We start from the raw sequence: 19269 nt of genomic DNA on the forward strand, positions 1-19269 counted from the left end.
AAGATTGGCTCAGCCCTTGTCCCTCCTTCAGATCTCATCCAACCAAGGCCCTTTAAGATGGTGCCCAGCAGCATGGAAACACACATGGAAATCCATAGCACTGTTATGTATTAAAGATGTCAATGTACATGTGAGAATCAAATTTCAAATAAATTACTCAGAAGGCCTCTTTACTGCAACATCAATAAAACATTCACCTCAATTTACTCAAACACACAAAACATTTTCACTGGTGCATTTTAGGGAAACTGCCCTTTTTGAAGTCAGGAATGGATACAGCATTCACTTAAAACAAATACTGACTATAATAACTAGTAATTCCTCCTATAATAGATGCCAACATAGTACAACATATCCAACACACATTAGCAGTGATTAAGATTAATTTTTATTGCACATTTGCTTAAAAGTTTGCTTCTTTCAGGTAGAGCTAAACAAATATTGAGTTAGTTTCAGTCATTCTTCCATCATCTGAATTACAGCAGTGAATTTCTGGCATGTTCCCCTAGACTCATGTCCCAGAAACTAGAACATTAGCCTTTCCTATCTGTCTAGGTACTGGAGCACAGACGTAACATTTTCTAAAATTATAACCACTCAAAAACAAACAGCACACTGTAAAGAAAACAATGCGTATGTCTTCATATAATAAAGGCAACTATAAACCCATCTTCTTCTAAATTATTTAATTCTTTTAATGTATAATTAAACATTGATTCAGAAAATTTTAACTTTGGAAAACTGATTCTCTCACAATTAGGCTTTTATAAGGTCTCCCCCTCCCAAGCAGAAACAACCGCAATGACTCCAAATCTTATTGAGGAACTATTATCTGAGATTAAGCTGTTCAGTAGTGTTCCTATTTCCTTCCCATGGTACTGCACAGTTTATTGCAAATGGAGAATATGCTATCCAAGCTGAAATAATATGGCAATTTGAGCGGTTCAAACTTTAAACAGATTAGAATGTTCATAGCTTGATGAACAAAAATAACACAAGAATGGAAAATAACTATAGTAAACACAAAATTTTGGCCATTAATGGAGCAAAAAAGTAATGGCTAATACTCCTACTTTAAGATAGTCAATATTATAGCAAAAAAAGTGACAACAGCTATTTGGCAAAAATCTTCCAAATTGTCCCAAATTTTCAAATAGGAAGTTATTTTTAATACATCACTCAAATTTTACACTTCACAAACTCACATTTTCCTTTTCAGACCTATTCAGAATTATTCTATTTCAACTTAATCTAGTTTTTCCTCTGACACACTTTTAAAGAAAATTACTGAAATCGAAAAGTCTAAGTAACTTTTTAATCACTCAAATATTATAAGCTTAAACTGCAGTATAGAAATGAGATCTTTCTTACTCTATCTAGAATGATCTTGTTACCATATTTGTGAAAACTCTATTCCACAGCTTTCCTATATAACAATCACAATTTATGAAAAATGCATCTCAATTCTACAGCAAACTAGAATCCATGCTTATTCCACATAGGTACTGCCAGTGGTCCCTGCGGTGTTCTTTCAACAACGACAAACTCCTCAGGATTGCCAAATGCCTCATAGTAAACCAATAAGTCTTGTATTGCATGCTCCTCAATCTGAAAGGAGGGAAGAAAAAAAGGACTTGTTTAGTCTTTTAATTGCCAACTGAGGAGGAGGATGTTAACATTCCATTTTCCTTCTGTGGAACTACCACTGTCTGGGAATACAACACAGTGGAATTAAAATTAGACATCCTACTATGCCCTTGGCAAGAAGGCTTAAGGCCTCAGCAAGAATAATCAGATACCCACCTTTCCTTGAACTTTATTCTTGAGTAGAAGAAAAAGAAACTGAAAATAGCTGTTAAAATCCATTCATTGTGAGATAATTTCTATTATTGTACAGGTCTTTGAACTTTTGCTTCTCAGATCTTTAGGGCAACTGTGGGTCTTTGTTTCCAAGCCTGGCCCTTTGGTCTTTCAGCTTAAGTTTGTGGAATCTTAATATCCCTCAAATAAATTTTCTTTTCCTATGTAAGCCAGAATTGGTGTGTGTTGCTTCAAAATCTCAATGATTCTTAATGAACTTCCAAGGCAGGTGTAATATGCTATATAATGCCAAATTCTCTACAGGTCACTCTTAAAACAGTTCAAAGAATCACCAGCGCTAAAAATATTAGCATTATCACAATTTATTTTCTAAATTAGTTATCCTGAACACATCAATACTTAAATTGCTGAATCTGATTACTTTTCTATTGCATTTGCATTTTAATCTGACAAACATATGCACCTACACAAAGCAAACAAACAAAATTTCTTAAGATCTAAGGATAAAATGTAGTGTAGACTCCCCTAATTTAAACCCATTTAGGCATATTCTTTACCTGAATCAAAGCCAAGGGTTTTTCTCGACTTCTGATAAGTGCTGCTTCCTGCTGCAGTTCCTCTTCTACAATAGATGCGAAAGTGACTGGGGCCACAGGAGAAGCAGTCAGTGAAGATGATAACCAGGGACTGAAAGAATAACAATAATGAGCTTTCATTCATCTTCCCGAAGTTCTGCACACAGTACTTCCTCTGAAATACTTTTTTACAGTGTTACATTTTTTTCCCCAGTGACCTACAACATAAGGGACCTGGGAACTTTTGCATTCAGTTAACAGAATGATGAGGCGAGAAACAGAAAAAAGGAACTAATATTTTATTTGGATTAGTGCTGTAGAGAAAACTTTGGAAAACTCTAAAAAGTGAGATGGGGCAGAAGCAATATAACAACAGAAAGGTAACAAACTGTGTAGCACAGTGTACTCAGAGAATACATTCTATTCCCAATATCTTAATATTCTGTTTCAGTGCTAAGCAATAGCCTATTTTTGGAGGTTCCAAAGCTAATCAATTAACCTTACTTGTGACTTTCCAGAAGGGGTATATCTTCAGGTCCTGGGGTGCCATGAGTAGAGCATCTGCAAAACAAAAGCCAAGCAGAAGACTAAAGCTTCTAGTTACACATCAGTAGCACTACTTATGAGCAGGAATCCAGAGGGAGACTCCAATCCCAAGCCAGGGACAGATTAACATGTGCAGTTAGACTTACCTTTAAAGTTATAAGAAAAAGAAAATCTATATGTACTTATAAAATCTTGTATATAATATACCATAAGAGAAGATTTTGCAAGAAATGGTCTATTTTCTTTTCTTTTTATATTCATGGAGCCATTATATATATGTACTTATAAAATCTTGTATATAATATACCATAAGAGAAGATTTTGCAAGAAATGGTCTATTTTTTTTTCTTTTTATATTCATGGAGCCATTATTATAATCAAACATACATTATTAAGAAATACAGACAACTTTGTGAAGAATGTTTTACATTAATATTTTGACTAAAAAGGGACAAATTTGCATGTTCCAAACATCGTTTAGCTTATAATGTTGATGAGATACAGTAGGAATTTAACTCGTATTTTTATCAATTAGCAGAGGGCAGTGGTTGGCAAACTCTTTAGTCAACAGAGCCAAATATCAACAATAAATGATTGAAATTTCTTTTGAGAGCCAAATTTTTTAAACTTAAACTATATAGGTAGGTACACTGTTATTAACTTAATTAGGGCAATCCTAAAATGGCCTTTGCTAAAAACTCAAGGGGCCAAAGAGCCGCATGTGGCTCGCGAGCAGCAGTTTGCTGACCACTAGCCTAGGGTGAAATTATTTCCCTATACCTCTTCTTAGACCTAGACAGGTTTAACGACAAAGTCTGAGTGAACAAACAGGGCCTGAAATATTAACTTCCTGATTCATTTAAGCACATCTACTGGGTGTGTGGCAGCACTATGGTGCTGAAAATTAAGATGATTAAAACTCCAAAAGAACTTTGGTAGGGAAATTTTTAAATGCATTTTAAACACGAGAATACTATAACTGATATCTACACCAATATGTACAAAGAACTATGGATTCACAGGTTTAATTAATAGGGAAGAGGACATATGCTGTTTGCTTCACTGAAGAAATGACATTAAAACTGAGGGAGGAGAGTGACATAAAGGTTTTGGTCATACAAATACATGGAAGGTAAAACATTTTGGTGGCTTTAAGTAAAAGTAAGCTGTTCTCTTCAATAAACAGAGTATGGAAGATATTAAAAGGGAAATAAAGTTAAAATGAGGCAGAGGGGCCAGAATGCAAAATGCACTGAAACCTAGAATGTTTAGACTTTATGTGTGGGCAAAGCTACTGAGCATATTTTCGTATACTTATTTAATCTTCGCAATACTCTGTGAAGAAAGCATGTATTATTTCCCTTATACTGATGAGGAAACTAAGACTCAGAGCATTATATAATTTATAATTTGCCTGTTTCACAGATTGGGTAAGTGGCAGAGACCAAACTCAAATCCAGGCCTTTTTCAGAGTACAGTGTGTTTCGTTATCAGAAATCTATCATTATTTCTAGTATTCCCCTTAGTCTAGAATACATTCCACGACAAATGTCTTCTCATTCTTTAAGGACTGGCTAAAATATCACCTCCTCTCTGCTCCTAGAACAAAATTAATCTTATAGAGCCTCATATGCTGTATTATTATTGTTTAGTAGGGGCTCAGCATGTGAAAAATTCATGCACTGGAGGGGAGGGTCCCTTAGCCTGGCCTGCCACCTCTCACAGCCCAGGAGCCCTCAGGGGCAGGAGGTGACCTGGCAATCAGGGAAAGGCAATGTCCCCATCACACCTCTGCTGCTGCCATGCTGGCAGCGCAAGCCTCGGCTGGCCCTGGTTACTGAGCCTCAGGCCCTGGGCGGCTGGGCAGCTGCCACCAGAGGCTTGCCTGCACCTCGGGCCGGCCCTGGGGGGCTGGGGAGACTTGAGGACTCCAAGGCAGGCCCGCCTGGCCTTGCCACGTGCCTGCGGCCTCACCGTAGCCGAAGGGACTAGGCACTGCCATCTTGTGGCTGTGGGTGCTGCCATCTTTGAGGGCAGGGCAGTCAATTAGCATATTCCCTCCTTATTAGGATACTTCTGTTTTACTAGACTAGTCTCTCAAGATATAGGACTGTGTCTCACATCTTTGTATCTCAATGTCTAGCAGAACACTTGGAACATAGCTGTTTATGAAAAAGTAACTACAGAATAAATTACTGAAGCAGAAAGCCAAAAGATTTTAAGACAGTGATAAAAGCAGAGGGCCTAGCCAGTGAGCTCAGTGTTTGAGCGTTGACCTGTGAACTGAACTAGGTTATGGTTGGATTCTCAGTCAGGGCACATAGCCAGGCTCAATCCCTGGTATGGGGCATGCAGAAGGCAGCTGATCAATGATTCTCTCTCATGAATGATATTTCTCCCTTCCTCTGAAATAAAAAAAAAGAAGTTATATATATATATATATATATATATATATATATATATATATATATATATATATATATACATACATATATATATATATATATATAACCAGAAGGGTATGTGTTTTCGTTTTCAAGTACCTTATTCCTTTAGATTACAGGTAACTTTTTTCTTCCACATGTAGGTGATGAAGTACAAATAGGTATAGTTACAGGGTTCTTAGTTTTTTTTTGTTTATTTTAATATATTTTATTGATTTTTCACAGAGAGGAAGGGAGAGAGATAGCTAGAAACGTCGATGAGAGAGAAACATCGACCAGCTGCCTCTTGCACACCCCCTACCAGGGATGTGCCCGCAACCAACGTACATGCCCCTGACCGGAATCGAACCCGGGACCTTTCAGTCCGCAGACCGACACTCTACCGCTGAGCCAAACCGGTTTCGGCACAGGGTTCTTAGTTTTAATTATGTTCTATGATATGATATCTACTGGCTACTTGACCTATGATATCCAAAGTCTCCAGGATGAAATAAAAACCAGAGGGGGAAAAAAAAGCCAAAAATATGACCTAGAAAGCTATTGGGATAAACATATGAGATGATAAAAATCTAGATTAAAATGGCTGTAAAATAAATTTCAAAATCCTACATTCTGATGGAATAGATAACTACCTTAGAGACTAAATGCAAATTCCTTCAAGTTCCGTGAAAGGATCTAAAAGTCAGTCTAAAGCTGGAGATAACAGACCTAACATAGTAACTTAATGGTGATCAAAAATCATCCTGGTGTCCAGAGATCAGCTAAAGTGTTCTGAAACTTACAAAGAAATGGAAAAAATAATAATGTAGAATCAATTATTATTTAATTGTTAAGAAGCAGCAGCTACAAGCTCTAAGAAAATGGTATGTCACTGGCTAACAGAATTGAATATTAGGACTAAAGTATCTTATGTAGGCCTTGTAAAATCAAAGTTAAGCAATCAGAGCTTAAATATAACAATTATCTATGAAACATTTTATAATTTATAAAGTCCTGTCATATACTTAGTAAGTCTTATGCTAAACCTACAGGATAGCCATTACTGTTTTTATTTCATACTACCGTGTTTCCCCGAAAATAAGACATCCTCCGAAAATAAGACCTAGCGCATGGAAAGATATGACATCCCCTGAAAATAAGACCTAGCGCAACTTTGGGAGAAAAAATTAACCCTTTGCACTCCGAACCATTCTGGACATTGGCTACCAGCTACTCAACGCTACTTTGCGGCGGAAACGTGCGTTGAAATAACTCAATTCCCCGTAATCACTAATAAACTGCAATGTCCCCTGAGAGGGGACATCCGAGTGATATGCTAGAATTCCGATGTCCCCTGAGAGGGGACAGCGGAGTGCAAAGGGTTAATATAAGACACTGTCTTATTTTCGGGGAAACAGGGTAGAGGCCCAGTGCACGAAATTGTGTGTGTCTCTCAGCCCAGCCTGCACACTCTTCAATCCAGGACCCATCAGGGGATATCCGACTGCCGGTTTAGGCCCAATCCCCATGGGACATGCCCCTTGTAATCTGGGACCACTGGTTTCTAACTGCTCTCCTGCCTGCCTGCTGGCCTGATTACCCCTAACTGCCTCTGCCTTGCCCCTGCCACTGTGGCTTTGTTCGGAAGACATCTGGTCTATCTGGTCTAATTAGCATCATTAACCTTTTATTAGTATAGATATGATGAAGCTGAGGTTCAGGAAAGTTCACAGAAGCGTTAGACTAAAACTCAAATCTGTTTCATGAAATTATAATCCCAGAATTCTTTCTAATAAATTTTCAGTGGATAGTTATAAAATTATCCAAACAACTTTGTCTATCAACATTTCATCTTTTTAAAAAAACATATTTTTTATTGATTTCAGAGAAAGAGAGACAGGAAACATCAATGATGAGAAAGAAGCACTGATCCATTGATTGGCTGCCTCCTATATGCCCCACACTGGGGATTGAGCCTGCAACCCCAGCATGTGCCCTGACCGGAAATCAAACCTTGACTTCCTGGTTCATGAGTCCACACTCAAACACTGAGCCGTGGCAACCAGGAAACATTTCATCTTAGAATGAAGTGAAATTGTTAAATAAAAAATAGAGATATGATTAAGCAAATATAAAAATAATTCTAAAATTTCAGATAATATAGCATTATTAAGCTTAAAGTATTTGCAACACAGTGTTCCAATAAACAATTTGTATAAAATTTAATCTTCTGAAGAGAAAAACAACATAACTTTCCAGCAAATCTTACAAATATTTGTTCAAACTTAAAATCATTAATCTTGCTGAATTTAGACGTTAAGAGAAAACCAAATTACTTTTTGCTCATACTGTTGACTTTTTAAAAAGAATTTTGTACTAGCTTAACTACAAATAAGATTAGAGCTGATTTAACAATTCTTGTCTCATAAGTAGTTTTTCTTACTAATTAGAAACACAAGATCACATGTTCTGCTCAGAATTACACAAGGAGGTATTTAAGTGAAAGGAAATGAAAGAAAACATTTTAAAATGAAAAAAAACACATAATAAACGAATAGAAATTGCATAAATCTCTCTTGACTACATTTTTACATCCAGAAATAACATTGCCATTCTTGGATTTCCCTAGCCATGAGATGGGAAGACGGGGGAATCACATTTTTAACAATTAAAACAATATGCGATTGGTAGAATTTCTTGAGATAAGTCCCCTAATCTCTGCCCCTCCCCCCCCCCCACCAATTCCCTCAAGGACCATAAGGATTCCCATTTTCTTGCTTTAATTTCCACTTTTTCCTCTGTTTACACTGTCCCTTCTCTCTTCTTTTAAAAATTCCATATTATGTTAAAAAACTGGCAATGGAATATAACAATATTTTTTCTATTACTTATATAGTCATAAAGATAATGATCAAATATTTGGGATTTAATACATAAAAGTATTTATAAAATAATACAACTGTGGCCCAGTCACTTTTTTTCTTCTCTGAACCACTCATCTGGCACTTAGTCAAGTATTCCTCTATAACTTCTTTAATACTATTATTAAACTGTACAGAAATTCCATTCTTATTCTGTCATTTAACTTCCGTGTGTATACATTTAGACTTACTAAATACATTTTAAACACATTTAAGGCTAGGCCTGTGTATTATAATTTTACATATATGCCAGAGGCTAGCAGAATTTTGTCTATATATCAGGTGTCCCATAATTTAGAGAGTTAATAAATATTTTACCTGTTATGGTTTATCATTTCCTTAAAAAAACTCATGAGTATCATTTCCTTTAAAAAACTCATGAGTGAAATTAAAATTGAAAACTCAAGCTGTTTTTTCTCAGTGATCAAATGATAACACCTAGCTATTTAAAACGTTAATTTCCACTTCTACCCAACATATGGATGGCATAATATTATCATGTACTCCTTTAACTAAAATTTCCAAAATAGTACAATAGCACATAACACCATTCACAATTAAGAGCCCTGATGTTATAGCACACTCTAGTGATCAACTATGAAATCACATGTCCTTAAAATTTTAGACTTCTATAAAAATATGTATCCCTGCCCTGGCTGATTTGGCTAGGTTAGTTGAGCGTTGTCCCGTGCACCAAAAGGTTGTGGATTCGGTTCCAAGTCAGAGCACAAATCCAGGTTCAATCCCCGATGGGGGTACATACAGGAGACAACCAATGGATTTTTGACATTCCACCCTCTCTTTCTCTCTAAAATCAATCAAAGCATATTTTAAAAACATTTATCCAAAGAAAATAAGAAATTTTAATGTATAGTTGCAATATTTAAAATATTTAAAAATGAACTCAATACTTCATACATCTAAGGAATACACTATCACTTGCTATATTACAAACGTTACTTGAGGCAGAGGTATAATTTTATTTCATTTTTCCTGTCATTCAAAAATGCTCACTGAGCTCCTACTAAATGCTAGGAAACATTCTAAGTACTGGCGATAAGCAAAAAGATCAATCTTCCTTGCTGTCATTGAACTAGAGTTGAATATATAGACATTAAATACGTGTAGCAGAAAACATAAAACAAAGAGTCCTACTGAAAAAGTGTGATGAGTGAGAAGTGCACTGAGGCCATACATAACAGGAACCTAACCCAAAAAGGGAAGTCAGACTTTTCCAAAGAATATGACTGAACAGAGACTGAAAGAAAGTCAAGAGTCAACGAGTGAAGGGGTAGGTAGGTAAATAAAAAGGAAATGCCCGGCCTGCATGGCTCAGTGGTTGAGCATCCATCGACCTATAAGACAAGAGGTGATGGTTCTATTACCAGTCGGAGCACATGCTGGGGTTGCCGGATTGATCCCGCGTGGGGCAGGTAGGAGGCAGCCCATCAATGATTCTCTCCTTCTCCCTTCCTCTCTGAAATAAATCAAATTGTATTGAGAGAGAGAGAAACAGAGAGAAATGGCATTCGAGAAACTAAGAAAAGGCCAAGATGACTAGAATACAGAGATCATGTTAAAAGATAAAGAGGTTGGCACGAGCATATTAGAATTCTAGCTGTTATCTTAAGAGCAGTCAACTCTGCATTTTAAAGAGAACATCCTGGCTCAATAAATTGAAGGAAAGGAAGAAAGGCTACGGCAGGACCAGTTAGGAGGCTTACTCAGATGACCAGGTGAAGGACAGCAAGTCTGAATGGGGGTGACAGCAGTGGATATAAAGTTTAGTATATGAATTTGAGAAATATCTATATAATAAAAAGGTAATATGCAATTGACCCTCATGCCCTCACACAAGGTGGTCAGCCAATGGGGAATGGATGAGATGAGCTGGACATGCCCGGGAGCTGGCCCACAGTCCCTCCCCAACTCTGATCATGCACCAGTGGTGTTCCTCGGTCCAGCCTGCACCCTCTTGCAATGTGGGACCCCTTGGGGATGTCTGCAGGCCAGGCTGAGGGACCCCACCAGTGTACAAATCTATCCACTGGGCCTCTAGTAAAGTGATATGAGAAAATGACCTGTAATTGAACTTCAAATACAATGAGTCACATAAAAGTCTATGGTGTTGGCAATATGGAGGTCACTGATAAACTTAGCCTGAATTGTTTGTTTAGCAATGGGACTGGAAGCCAGAATATATTATGAAGTGAGTGGGAGCTGACAGCTCTTTGGAGAAATTTGTCTGTGAAGGGAGTAGGGGATTAGTAATGATAGGACAAGTGCCAGAAGAAAGTGTGGGGGTTGAGCGAGGAGCTGATTACCTTACTCAGACCACATGAGCATATTCAAAACCAAATGGGAAGGATCTACTTAAAGGGAAAAGGCTGTATATCCACAGGAAAAGAGAGGCTTAATTCATAATTGAAGGATTCTGAAGTGTAAAGTGTAATTATTCTAAAGTATAATATAGAAGCTAAGGTATAAGTATTAGCTTTAGATGGAAAGGATAACTCTTCTACTGCAAAACAAAAAAGGAGGGTAAGATGAATACTAATAGAGGCAGATTTGTATGTCTCACTGTAGGCAAATAAAGAAGTTAATCATTATACATCTTACAAAACCAGTGATATTCTTAAGTTTTTCTTATACAAAAAATACTATATATTATATTCAGAGAATAACCAAATTTTAAAAATTCTTCTAATTAAAAAAAAATTTGCCTGGAATAGATGTACTTAATGAAATATTTTAATAACTTTTTTTAAATTTTCAACTACAGTTTACAGTCAATATTATTTTGTATTAATTTCAGATATATAGCACAGTGGTTAGAAAACCATGTACTTTAGTTATTATAGCATTAACTATATTCCCCATACTGTAATATACATCTCTGACTATTGTATAAATACCAATTTGTACTTCATAATTCCTTCACTTTTTTCATGCAGCACACCAACCCTGCCCTCTGTCAACAGTCTGCTCTAAGTCTATTTCTGTTTTGTTCTTAGATTCCATATATAAGTCAAATATGGTACAGGCAGTCCTCAGGTTATGTTGTGCCGTAGGAACGATCTCCAACATAACCTGAGGACCTGCTGTTTTTTCTGTCCGATTTCACTCTTTTTTATGGCCATGTAGCATTCCACTGTTTATATTTACCATAGCTTTTTTATCCACTTATCTATTGATGGCACTTGGATTGCTTCTATAGTTTGGCTATTATAAATAACATTGAAATGAACATAGGGTTGCATATATCCTTTCAAATTAGTATTTCTTGGATATATTCCCAGAAGTGAAATTGATGGGTCATAAGGCAATTCCACTTATCTTTTGAGAAACCTCCACACTGTTTTTAATAGTAGCTGGACCAATCTGCATTCCCATCAACAGTGTACTTTTTCTCCACATTCTTGCCAACATTTGTTGATTTACTGATGATGGCTATTCTGACAGGTGTGGTTCTGATTTGCATTTTTCTGATGATTAGTGATATTGAGCATCCTTTTATGTCTATTGGCTATCTCTGTTTTCTTTGGAGAAATGTCTACTCAGGTCTTCTGCCCACTTATAACTGGGTTGTTTTTCTGGTGTTATCTGAGTGCTTTATACATTTTACCTTATCAGATATATCATTAGAAAATATCTTCTCCCACCCAATATGTTGCCTTTTCATTTTGTTGGTTTCCCTTGCTGTGCAAAACCTTTTAGTTTGATGTAGTCCCATTTGTTTATATCTTGTTTCCCTTGCCCAAGAAGTTATGTCAGAAAAAAATGTTGCTAAGAGAAATGTCAGGGATATTACTGCCTATAATTTCTTATAGGAGTTTTATGGTTTCAGATTTTACATTTAAGTCTTTAATCCATTTTGAATTTATTCTTGTACTAGGGGCCCAGTGCCCAAAATTCATGCACCCGGGGGGAGGGGGTGTCCCTCAGCCCAACCTGTGCCCTCTCGCAGTCCTGGAGCCCTCGGGGTCCATCTGACTGATGGCTTAGGCCCGCTCCCCACGTGAAGTGGGCCTAAGCCATCAGCCAGACGTCCTTAGCACGGCCACAGAGGCAGGAGAGGCTCCCACTGCTGCTGCGCTCACCAGCCATGAGCCCAGCTTCTGGCTGAGCAGTGCTCCTGCTATGGGAGTGTACTTGCGGCTCCTGAGTTGAGCATCTGCCCCCTGGTGATCAGTGCACATCATAGTGACCGGTAGTTCCAAACGGATATAGGATAGAGTGTAAGAAGATATCTTAGTTTCACTTTTATGCATGTATGTTTCCAATATTCCCAACACCATTTACTGAATAGACTGTCTTTCACTCCATTGTATGTTCTTGCTTCCTTCATTGTAGATTAACTGACTGTATAGGCCTGGGTTTGTTTCTGGGTTCTCTATTCAGTTCCACTGATCTATGTGTCTATTTTTATACTAGCACCATACTTGTAGTATTGTACAGTTTGATATCAGATAGTGTAATATCTCCCACTTTTTTCTTCTTTTCAGATTTCTCTTGGGGTCTTTTGTGTTTCCATACAAATTTTTGAATTATTTGTTCCTGTTCTGTAAAATACACAATTGGTATTTTGATAGGAATTGTGTTGATTGTATAGACTGCTTGGGGATTTATGAACATTTTAATTATATTTTTCCTATCCATGAGTGCAGTATATGCTTCCATTTATTACTAATCTTGATTGATTCCTTTCTTCAATGTCTTATATTGTAATTTTCTGAGGACAGATCTATTTTAAAACATTTATAATTATGTATGTAACAGATACAAAATATCTGTATGTGTACAAGTGGCACTTAAATGTAGTTACACAAACATTTAAGAGATTACATGTATGCATTTAAAATTTGAAACAACTTTTAAAAGCATACAGGACTTTAAAAAAACAGGATCAAAAATAGCTAGACAAAAAAACCTGGAAACACCCAAATGTTCATCAATAGACTCAGATTGTTTTCTATCCATAAAATGAAATACTTCTCAGAAATAAAGTATAATGAATCTCAATATATATGCTGAGTAAAAAACTTTTAAAAAACATACATACTGAATGAATCCATCAACACAAAACTCCAGAATATACAAGCTAGTTTAAAAACATACATACTGAATGAATCCATCGACACAAAATTCCAGAATATACAAGCTAGTCTGTATTGACAGAAGAGGTTAGCAATTGCATGGGAGGGAGAAAGGAATTACTAAGAGGAATGAAAAAAATTTCTGAGAATGAGTTATATTCAATGTGGTTGGTGAGAATTGTTTAATGGTATATTTACATGCCAAAACTTACAATTATATAGTACTTTAGGAATATACAGTTTATTATTAACCAATTATATAAATTTACGAATATACAGTTTATTATTAACCAATTATATAAATTTACAATAAAGTAGACATGTTATGTATAAAAATATGCCTCATAAATATTTAAAGATTATTTCAGAACATAAAACCACTACAGAAGATTTTAAGGTAGAAAATGTAAGTTTATTTTATTACCTTGCAACTTTTGGAGCCTGGGGATTTTCAGTTCCTTTAAAACAAACTTTTTTTACATGATCTCCTGCACTATGCCCAGTTATGGATTTTTTTTCTTCTATAAAATCCCGGAATGAATGTAAAGAAGATCCCCTATAAAAGACAACAAGACGTTATGTTAAAATATTCATTTTTTAAAAAAGCTCATTGCTTAAAGGTGAGTACATAGGCCAAAAATTTTATAGTTGTGTATACATTAAAGTTTTTAATGCAAAGTTGGAATTTTTTGCTATTAACTATGGTGAACTAATCAAAATTATGTGATAAGAATGAATAACAGTGATATTAATAGCTATTACAACTATATCTCAGGTAACAACAAAAACTATGCTCACTAAATTAAATAAATTTAGCTCAGCAGAGGAAACATTACTTCTGCTAAATAATGCTGATAATTTTACTTCTTGTTCTGATTGCTAGTTGCACAAGATTATTCAGTTTGAAACCTCATCAACCTATACACTACTAAGTGTATATATGTTTGAATAAAAAGTCATTTAAAATTTAAACCTAATTTTACATGGATAGAATAGAGGAAATAAAATGTAAGTTGATCTATAAAATAAATTACACCCAACATAGGTGTAATAGTTTACTTTGAGTATTAGTTAAATAATAATTAAAAAAACAAAACAGGCAAAACATTAAAAATTACCTATACAGATTACTTTAGCTTCCAAAGATTTCATACTTACTTTTTATCTACCTATCAGTGTTTTACTTTACAATCCTTTACAGGGTGGCAGTCAGGATTAGGCACACAGGCTCTGTTGCTAAACTGAGTTCAAATCTTGGCTCTGTCATACACTAGCTTAGACCTTGGGAGGTTATTTAACCTCTATGCTTCAGTTTCCTCATCAATAAGATAGTTATACTAATACCATCATAACAGTTCTTAGGATCAACTATTAATTTATGTATTTTAAACAGAACCTGATTCAGAAATGCTATGTAAATCTGCTATCCATAATTTTCACATTTAACAAAACTAGCTTATTTTTAAGAGAAAAAGAATAAAAACACAGAAGTTCTGACATGAATAAATATAATCAGTTTATAGGCTTAGTATCTCCTTCCTAAAATCTGACTTGGAAAAATTAATTCAAAAAGACACTTTAGTTATTATTTTGTCTTTTTTTAGTTGTTATTTTGTACACTAGAACTACATTGTATTCTTAACGTCATTTTCAGAACCTATAACATTAGACTAGAATGTTATTTACATTATTATTGTTCATAATTGTGACTTTCTAATTTTAATTTTTCCCCGCTCTTATTTATTCAGAAAATAAAAAGACCAGGTTAATAAGTGAACAAAATGCTAACCGGATAATTCCCAAAAAAGTTAAATTCATACTTTTAGGATACCATAAAATCCACATCCAGATTAAGTTCATAAACTACAGGGTAGGGCAACAAGTAGGTTTACCGTTATTCGTATGAAAAATAATACAAGAATAAACTTTCAAGTACTCACAAGTATAAACCTACTCTGTATCTGGGGCATCTTACAAAATCAAGGCCTTCTAAATTTCTGTTCGTGTTTGAATAACTTATTTGTACACCTACCTCTGACCAAACCATATTTGCAAAAGACTTTTACATGCATCATCTCATTCAATCCTTACAATAACAATCCTAACAGAAAAGTATTTTTTCATCATCACAATAAAGTACAACCAAAGTTCAGTGATTTCAACGATCGTAAAATCACCAGACGATCGTAAAATCACCAGAGATAAGGCAGAACTGGGAGCAAAACACAATTCTTAATAACCCCAAAACTCATACTTAGTCATCCCTTCAATAAGAAATCAAGACAACATTCCTTATTAAGTGCCAAAGATGGGAGGAAAATGATGATTCATACTTTGTTTTATTAACATACAAAGTAAGCATCCATTCATAACAAAATTAGCTAAAATTTTTTTTTACCAAATTTCTATTTACTCAATAAACATTAAATGAACATAAACTACTTCACATAAGATTTTTCTTTTTAAAAAAAGTCATTAAAAATTTAATACGTTAAGGAAATCAGTTAATCATGTGAACGTATTACAAATTAAGTTACTATTTGTTTATGTAATGTTGATGATGCTGTGTTAAATGTGTTCCATATATTACCTCCTGTGAAATAGAAACTATTTTTAGCTCTGTTTATAAACAAGACAGAGAAAGGTTAAATAACTGATCTAAGTTCACAGTGCTACCAAGTAATATAGCTCTACCAATTAAATCCAGGCAAGGCTCACTCCAGAACCCCAGCCAATCACTATACTCTACTGCTGTATCCACATTTAAGTCATTTACCCTAAGTAAAATCTTAGCTCATTATGACAGAAATTTTCTTTATGGATATGTATCAGCAACATGGCCTACTAAAAGTACTTCAAAAAGAATTTACTTGTGACTTTAAAATGTCCCCAAAATACATATATACACAGAACATTTAAGTGTATATACACACACACAAAAGAACACTCCCCATTTCCTTCCCAGGTCCTTTCTCCTCCCAAAAGCACACAGGTATTTCTACTAGTAAACAGGGTAACTATGGTGTAAAGTATTGTATCATTAGTCATTTGGGAATATGCTGGCAAACTCTTGTTAGAAAATCTGAATGTCTCCTATATAAGCAATTCACATCTCTAAACACAAAAACTTCACAATGATGTGTATAAAAAACACAAGTTGTCAGATTCACCATAATGGTAATTCAGGGACTTCTAGATGTGGTAATCTGTACCCTAAAAGCTTCTTTTTTTTTCTTTCTTTCAGTTATAACATCTCCTTAAGAGTAAATATAGGTAACAGTATTTACAAAAAAACAAAGTTACAAATTCACTAATTATGCACTGTAGTTATCTATCAAATGTCTTACACAGATTTCTTCAAATGAGTTCTATTATTCTCTCCACTGATCATGCCATACTTTGAAAGTGTCTGATTTCCTATGATTTCACTTTTCTAACTCATAGGCTCTGGCCATTTTCCATAATAGCAACTAGAGGAAATTCACAGAGAAGCATTTGGAGAAGCATTTGTAGATATTTTTATCCACACAAAAATTTAATCAAGATTTGTTTCTCAGTTAAAGCAGCCCTAAAATTAGGCTAACTTGTGATTTGCTAATGAATTGTGCATTAACCTTAATCCTATATAATAAAGAGGTAATGCAAATTAACCCTCACGCCCTGTCAAGATGGCTGCCTATGTCCAAGCTGGCAGGGGGGTAAGGGATGACCAAAGACTGAACAAGCAGGCTATGTGAGGTGACCAGGCCGGCAAGGGGGTTAGTGAGGGATGACTTAATGTTAATTATTTACATTTATACTAAATATAAATCAAACTGCAGGAATACCAATCAATCATTTTATATAAATATGTTCTTAAAATTTCTAACAAATATTTTCTCATCTGTGCCATTAACTTAGGATAAAATTTTCATAGCCAACAATAAATTATATGTAAATAGATTTATATATATTGTTTGTAAATGAATTTATATATATTGTTTATACATATATATTGACATATATCTTACATATTATTAAATTACCTCAGCCCACTATTAAAGAGTATAAATAAAAGCAATACATAATTTCAAAAGAATTTATGAGAAATGAACTTTAAAGATCCTTCAGATACCAAAACTGTGGTTGCAAGAAATCATGAAAAGGGCATAAATTTTATGGCAATTCAGATACTTCTCACTTTGATAAGTCAGAACTAAATTATAATTTTTCAGTTAGATGATAAGTCAGAACTAAATTATTAGTTAGATGAAATTTCTTGATACCCTAAAAACCATTATTCGTTTGTATTTAAATGTATAATAAACATTACTTTACATATAATAAACATTACTTTACTGAGAGCCACCAAATTAATTTTCAAGGAAAAATAAACTGTTTATATTGGGCCAAAATTTTTGGCATCTTTCTTCCAATTTTTAGAATTTTCTTTAATATGCCATTATAAATTTCTTTTGAAACTTAGTCTCTTCAACATGGGAATCTGACCTCATGTTGCTAATAATTACTGGGGAAATTTTCTTCCTAAATTTGAAAATCAAACTCTGAAGTTTCAAATAAATTACTACCTTAATCCTTTTCCTTGAAATCACATATACAGTTAACAGGCATGTCATCAGAAAGGCAAAAAGAATAAAGCAATAAGACAATAGTAAACTAAAACTAGTTTTGGAGGATGGAAAAGAGCTAGAGGATCACTAATGTAGTAGAAATAAAGAAACCCTAATTGCCATCAAGTGGTGATACGATATAAAAACCCAAAACCTTGAAAAGGCTCACACATTGGTCTCATGTATAAAATCCTAAAGTAAGCATGAGGACGTAAACATGAACAGTTCAGTTTACTTGTGGAGTAGTAGGGAATATCAGATATTTTCCCTATTCTCCCTGCTCAGAAGATTGCCCCTTCTTTATCCCGGTAGAAGGAAAATGTGATTAAAAATCACTAGTGATAGAGGCCTACTGAATATTTGTTATCTTGACACTTCCCTTAACTGTCATCCTGGAAATTTCCCTTGGTTGTATATGCTGTGCACCTTCTACATGCAAGGCACTGTTCTTGTTTTTGGTGGTAAGGCAATGTATAAGACTGATTTGGTCACTGCCTCTGCAGGGTTTAATGGGGTAGCAGTTAAAACGTGTATTTTCCTTAATCAAGAGTATGAAAAAGACAAGCAAAGAATTCTCTAGATACTAAATATGTTATCATTTGAGAGAATTAAACCATTCTCTAAAGTTTTACATACTCTTTTTTACTTGGGCTTTCTTTCTCTGTGATCATGCTTTAGATCTATAATACTAGTGGCTATAAGACACCAAATTAGGCCCATTGGTGGCATTCAAAATAAAGAGTTGTCTCCCTCAAAATAATTTACATTTTAATTGGGAAAAATATTTCCTCTCACAAAAAAAAAAATATGGCTTTAGAGGAAGTGAAGGAATATTCCCCCAAAACAAAGGTAGCCTCCAAGATCCTTTTTAATGCTTGTGAGAAATAGTGTTCTGAATTCCTTCTTGCCCTTCACATTGCCAATCATGAAAAGTATGGGTAATCAATTCTAATTAGTTACAAAGAAAAGAGGGGAGCAGAAAGTATACTCTCAAAATTGCTATATAAGCTTTTGGAAGATTATTCCTACGAATGCTGCCATTTTGGGTAAATTCTAATGGAGAAAACTTAATTCAATGTTGTGTAAATGCTCCTGCTTAGAAACAATGACAAGTTTTAATTATATAATAATGTAAAAATATTTATGATGCACACAGAAGGACAAAGAAATTAAAGTGGAAAAAAAGTTCTAATAAAATTTTTCTATAATATACAGGTGTTGGCAAATGTAGATTTACAATATACAGGTGTTGGCAAATGTAGATTTACAGATGTAGA

At 34.8% G+C, this 19269-nt stretch overlaps 1 protein-coding gene across 1 annotated transcript in view; it reads right to left on the reverse strand.

Moving 5' to 3' along the window:
- Window positions 1-365: 365 nt before the first annotated feature.
- IBTK (inhibitor of Bruton tyrosine kinase) overlaps window positions 366-19269 on the reverse strand; it is a 76577-nt gene continuing 57673 nt past the window's right edge. The window contains exons 26-29 of the mRNA XM_084889258.1: window positions 13807-13938; window positions 2901-2957; window positions 2379-2508; window positions 366-1608 (exon numbers count right to left, since the gene is read on the reverse strand). Coding sequence (XP_084745384.1) covers window positions 1477-1608; window positions 2379-2508; window positions 2901-2957; window positions 13807-13938 — 451 coding nt within the window. The 3' untranslated portion in view covers window positions 366-1476. The remainder of the gene's footprint in view (window positions 1609-2378; window positions 2509-2900; window positions 2958-13806; window positions 13939-19269) is intronic.

Source organism: Pipistrellus hanaki (assembly GCF_964339955.1).
Source record: "Pipistrellus hanaki genome assembly, chromosome: 7".
NCBI lineage: Eukaryota > Metazoa > Chordata > Mammalia > Chiroptera > Vespertilionidae > Pipistrellus > Pipistrellus hanaki.